The sequence below is a fragment of the Trachymyrmex septentrionalis genome, unplaced genomic scaffold (assembly GCF_001594115.1).
Source record: "Trachymyrmex septentrionalis isolate Tsep2-gDNA-1 unplaced genomic scaffold, Tsep1.0 scaffold29, whole genome shotgun sequence".
In the NCBI taxonomy this organism is placed as follows: domain Eukaryota; kingdom Metazoa; phylum Arthropoda; class Insecta; order Hymenoptera; family Formicidae; genus Trachymyrmex; species Trachymyrmex septentrionalis.
In genome coordinates this window covers 19,016-25,392 of record NW_017305451.1, presented here as the reverse complement: position 1 = coordinate 25,392, position 6,377 = coordinate 19,016, and the positions used below count along the sequence as shown (strand labels likewise).

At 31.6% G+C, this 6,377-nt stretch overlaps 1 protein-coding gene across 4 annotated transcripts in view; it reads left to right on the top strand.

Annotated features, from left to right (window-relative positions):
* The window catches only part of LOC108749433 (peroxidase-like), a 31,696-nt gene that overhangs the window by 15,635 nt on the left and 9,684 nt on the right, over positions 1–6,377 (top strand). For 3 of the 4 annotated variants that reach the window (XM_018488147.1, XM_018488146.1, XM_018488144.1), the window contains exons 2-4: positions 2,531–2,674; positions 3,153–3,462; positions 4,339–4,556. In XM_018488147.1, coding sequence (XP_018343649.1) covers positions 2,542–2,674; positions 3,153–3,462; positions 4,339–4,556 — 661 coding nt within the window. In that variant the 5' untranslated portion in view covers positions 2,531–2,541. The remainder of the gene's footprint in view (positions 1–2,530; positions 2,675–3,152; positions 3,463–4,338; positions 4,557–6,377) is intronic. The other variant, XM_018488145.1, reaches the window with a different exon arrangement.

Below are 6,377 nucleotides of genomic sequence, written 5' to 3'. Positions count from 1 at the left end.
ATATATATAAAATAAAACATTCTTTCTAGATTATTATTGAGTTGTTACGGAAGTAAAGGGCAATAGTAGTAAAGTCAATTGAAGTCTTTATTATACTCGTACAAAAGAAAAGATTATATTTTATTTAGAGTTACAGATACGTTATAGTAGTTTTAGGAAATAAAACGTGAGAGCGATAAAAACATAAAGAAACAAGTGAGGTTATTATAAGTAATAAATGTAAAACAAGTTGTCCAACCAATATATTGGTGATATTATAAAGTTTTTTAAGTCAGTTACTATGATCTCCACAGTTATGTCATATAATATTGCTTCTCGAAATATTATATGATGAGAATGCAAAATCATAAATGAATCGTCTGACTTCAATGAACTTGAGATATACATTAGCATCCCATTGAAATAATAATGGTACTTCCAAATAATGTAAATACTTTTAAAGTAAGCAGTACATAATAAGTCTTACAAATTAAAAAAGTGCATAATATTTCACTAGATTTCAGTTTAGTTCTTTATTGTCCATATTTATAACTAGTATAACTAATTATAGATATGGGTAATGAAGAAATAAAAATATTTCTTATATCGCATACTTTGACACGACAATCACTAACTTGCGTTTAAATGTACGAATGCGGGTTCATTCGCTTCCTCACGGATGCGTACACATATCAAATAATTAATTCTTTGCTGTTCCTCTGTGACCTTCACGTGTGTTCTCCTTTTGGTTATTTATAGACCGCGTTTTAGCGGCATTATCAACGATAACACATTTTAGCAGTATTATCAGTGATAACGAATATGAGCTAGCTGTATCTACGTATAGTCAAGTATAACGCGCGTGAACATCCGCGCGCTTTAATGTTTACCACATTAATGTGATATGAATATAGGTACTGCACACAGACGTGTATGCACCATTTCGTTAACAATATCGCTAAAACGTGGTTTATAAATAACCAAGAGAGCACACGCGAAGGTCGCAGAGGACCATCAAAAGAATTAGTTGTTCCGTGCGTGTGTGTTGAAGCAAATGAATCATTCGTACGCGCGACATTTGAACTCAGATTGATTATTGTTTTAATTGTTACTCAAAGCATCCGATAAGAAATAAGTATTTTATTTCTTTATTGCCCATATCTTTAATAAATTACAGATACGAGCAATAAAAAACTAACTAAACTTAAATCTATTAAATATTGAAATATTATGCACATTTTTTTAAATCTATAAGATTTGCGTATTGCTCTTAAAAATATTTATATGGAAGTGTCATCGTTATTTTAATAGAATATCTGTATCTTGTCACGAGTTCGTATCGAGGTTAAACGATTCATTTATGATTTTGTATTCACACCGCCTAATTTATTAAGAAGCGATATTATATGACACACCAAAGATTGTTTTGTTTTCTAATGTGGAATGTTTCCCTTATGTCTAATTTTTTGAAAACTTTCGTTGATCGTTCATATTAAATCGGTAATAGCATTTCGATTGTCTCGGCAAAAATCTCTAAAATATTTGGCATTTAAGAATTATATATTCAGTGAAAATGTAAGGAATATTTTTATTTTACAAATAAGAAAATAGAAATCTATTCTGAATACCAGATACATATACGTATGGCGCGTGATGAGTTAGACGAAGCCAATGTTAAATGTGACTGTACCATGATGATTCGAAATGTCAAATTGAAATATTGTGCGTGTATTTATTATTTAAAAATTAATAAATTTAATGTTATATTAAGGACTTTCCCTCTCGTGGAAAATCTCATTTTTTTAATTATCTTTAATTTTTTCGGATAACTTTGTGTTATTCGAACAAATTAAAGATTTTATTCATGCTCAGTATGAATAAAAAATATGGATAACATCAAAATCTGATTATCGGATCATATTTAATGACAATGAAAATATAGTAACGTCATATTATATAATAACAGATCTGCAATAATAATAATAATAATAATAATAATGATAATGAGGCTAATGATGATGACAATGATAATAATAATAATAATGATAATGAGGCTAATGATGATGACAATGATAATAATAATAATAATAATAATAATAATAATAATAATGATAATGAGGCTAATGATGATGACAATGATAATAATAATAATAATAAATTATTGTTATGTTTTTCATTTTCATTGTTCATGTTTTTTTTATTTCTTTTCCGAAAGGATTGCAAAGTACGCCATTATACATTTATGACATACAACACATTAAAGTAAAAAAATATAACGGGGTATTTTTTATTTATTATTAATCAATGATTATTTATACACACGTGTGTATATTCGGTATTATCAACGGGACGGGAGCCAAGCAGGGCATATGGTGACATCCTTTTGGACGAACCGCACGCGATATTAATATAACATTTTCATTCGCGAGAGAGTCGCATCGCTCTCTTTACGTCGCACATGCAAGTTTAACGTAGTATGAGTCATGTATTGGGATGCAAGAAGAGTCCGTCTTGACGATCTTATATTAGTTAGTCATTCTGTTTTGTACAGCCGGCGGTGTCATGGCGGGCTCCGTTGCCACTCTGGCGATCCTTTGGATGTCTCTGCAGACGATGGGACTTTTGAGTCATTCTCATTCGATCAGCACTTATAAGTTGCCTGAATCTCTACAGAATTATCTTGCCAGTTACACTGGTAAGTATCTACCTTTCAAACAGATGAAATGGTCTAAATTTCACGACATAAAATATGGAAAGTCGAGGGAAGGAAGTTATTAGCGATTCATCTTCCATAAATAGTTCCATAAAGATTTGGGAAAAATATTGCGATTATAATCATGTCGTGTCAAATTGCGTTTTAAGCATTACATTATACGTTACATCGTTCTGTATCATTTATCCTGTAAAGCTGTATGTTTTCGAAAAAATAAATTTATTTATATTTTAACATAATTTTGTCTAACATCTATTTTTGGTTTCGAGTCGATTTAGCAATATTTGGAAACAGTTCAGGTATGTTGTCAAAATTGACTGGTCTATTTTCGAAACGAAGGCTTAGGTTAAATCAGGACTTATACTTCGACAATTTAATTAAAGAATATTTTTATATATTGCAGCCGTCCTTGTTTTAAATTAAACAGCATCATTTACTATTCCGAAATATTTTAAATAAGTACTTTCAGGATTGCCATCCAATTATGGTTCTGAAGCCATCGTGGATACCGGTCGTTTTCAAAATCGAAGATTTCCCAAAATCGATGGGACAACTCTGAACAACTCGATCGCGTTTGCGCAAATGTTAATCGATCGCATGAGCACCCTTGAGAACAATATCGCGAACGCCGGAGTTGAACTCAAGACACGCAGTCCGGCCGAGAAACAATTTTGGAATTCTTATCCTTCTGCGGATGCTGTCGACAGGAGCATCGATGCCATTGTGGCAACGAAGGCATCATCGTATCTCGTGCACCAAAACTGTCGAAGGTACGTTTTCGAATAGATAAAATCAAACTTAAAATTACTTTTTTGTTCAAATTATTACCTTGAACTATCTCATTATTACTTATCAAAATCTGATATTTTACTTAAATCATCGTGTATATAATATATATCTTATAATATATCACTTTTTTTGTGTGATTAATATATCACACACATGCTTACTTTAAAAATAATACAACTGAAAAAATTAAATTTCCCAGAAAAGAGGAAAAATGATTTTTCAACTTAACAGAAAATGATCCAAGCAAAACAATAGCAATGACGCGATAATATCAAAGATATTGAAATAAATCATGACTGATCAAAAACTAAAAAATTAACTTTTATTCGAAGAATTATTTTAGATGTCATTTTGATGTCGTTTTTTTGTTTTGCTTAAAGGTATTAATAACTAATTAAGTAATATCAAAATACATATACATACTTAATATGATTATATATCTTTTTGTCGTTTTCATTTTATAATCTTTTAAAGATTTCTAATCTTATTAATCTTTTAAAGATTAATAATAAAATGCGTTTTTAAATTGTGATGATTTTGACGAGTTTTTTTCTAAACCATTTTTTTAAAGTTTTTTATTATTTTTATGAAGTTAAGTTAGTTGACTTAAGATTGTTAGGATAATGTTTCCTTAGCCCATTCACGCAATAATATAATAACTCTAAAATTACGTTTCTTAAATCGTTACATCACTTTTAAAGTAATAGGAGGACCAGCCATTTACACTAATAATTCGCTATATCAATCGATATTAGCTAGCTATTGCTGTTACGTGATCATTGATTTTTGAATCGGCGCTCTTTGATTAAAAGCTAAAATTCAATCGATGTCTGATTGCGCTATTGATTTTATCGCAGATTTGGCTTAGATAAAAACGACTGTGCTCGCTACATATCGACGTTAGGCTTGCGTGATACTCCGCTTGGTAAATCTTGTGCGGCGGTGCATAGCATAGAATGCGATGAGAAGTCCAAATACCGCAGTATTGACGGCACTTGTAATAATATTGAAAATCCGAGCTGGGGCAGCGCGATGACTGCGTACACCAGAGTGCTATTCTCTCAATACTTCGACGGTAAGTGTCATCTCCGATTGTGTCGCGCCTCCCTCTTTCTCTAGCCTACTACTCCCGGATTTATCAACTGCATTTAGCTCGCGATATGACATCGCTCTCATCACTCGACTCGTCCAGGCTTGAATTGCATCCCGACGGTACGTCGCTATATTAGGAAAATAATTACTGATCGCGCGTCATCATATTTTCGACCCAGTCGCGGATCGTAAACAGTCTTCGCGCGCAAATCAACCCCCTTTTCTCCCCTCCGAATTTTGCATTTTGCAAAAAAAATTTCGTATAATAGAGCGATTTGTTGAAAACGCGCGCTTTCTTCTCGTAAAGTTTTTGTTGTTAAATTTGTATGGAATAATAATCGTACAATTATTTGCAGCCTCTGAACGTTTGGCGCTTCCCTCTTTCTCTCTCAATTTCCGATCCAATACTCATCCTAATCCTCGGAGAAAGATTTCTCTTATATAATAGAATCAGTTCTGAACAAAATGAATCTTTTTCTAGATAAAATAAGTTATAAACATATGTCAGTTGTTCAAACAGTGTCAGGAAGTAATGACGACAGCATGTTATAATGCACAATGTAAAAAATTGTAAGATTGCGACCATTATAGGAGAATACAATTTTCATCTTAATTACGCGGACGAGAATTTAGCGCTTATATGTTACGACAATAACTGGTATTTGCTGAATGTTATTATTTCATGCGATGTTTGTCGCAATTGCATATCTATTAGATACCATGTGTGTAGAAGATGTAGCGATGGGAATGCGTCATCGGATAAATGATACCTACTTATGGCGATAAAAGTTTGAACCGGTTAGTCATAGGCAAAACTTTTTGTTTGTAAAAATAATAAGGTGCAAAAACATAATGATAATGATGAACTACGCGTTACTGGCTTGGACAATTGCAGTCGAACGATAATAAATACATGTGTCATACCGTATTCCCCCGCATGAGGGGGAAACGCATGAGATAAAGAAAAATGATTAGTTTGTTTGGGCCACTCGAGTCAGATAAGAATTCCGGCATTATTGTATCCTCTTTCTGCATATTCGCAAAATTCTCGAGCTTCTCGTTACATGGAACAAAAAAATTCTCTCAACAACACATTGCATTCCTCACGTTACATCAATATGCCTCTCGTGTTAATATGTCACACTAGCTTCTGCGATTTTACACGCTCACCTCGAAATGTAGTGAATTTATAGAAGCACCTTTGGACTTTTAAAATTCATCAAGATTAAGTGTTTTGTTAACACATATTTTAACTCTAGAAATACGGATCAATTCGATATCTATATACAAAGTAGCGCATGAAATGTTAACGAAGCGATTAATTACCCAATTTTCAGGCTTGGTAAACTTCATATCAGTTCTGTACCAATTTTCCTAAAAAATAAAATGTTATATTTAAACCAAGTGGTATTACATTTTAAAAAATTAGTCGGATATATAAATAAGAATTGTAGCAAATTATATATACACAATCAATCATAATATAATCACTTTGTATTCTAGAGTTAAATGCTGATTATTATTACAAGTCAGGGATTATCATTATTTCTCTATATCTCTCTCTTCTGTTTTTAATATAGTATTAAAACTATAATAAAATGTCGAACTCACTCAAAATATTAAAATCGAGTGTATAAATATGAGATAAAAGATATATTAGTATATTTTATCAAAGATATCAAATGAAGCTGGAAAGATTTGACATTTTACAAATATTATATGTAAAATAGAATATAGTATGTATAGAATATATGTATGTATAAATACTATTTCAGTCATATCATGCTCATAAGAAATAAATGTT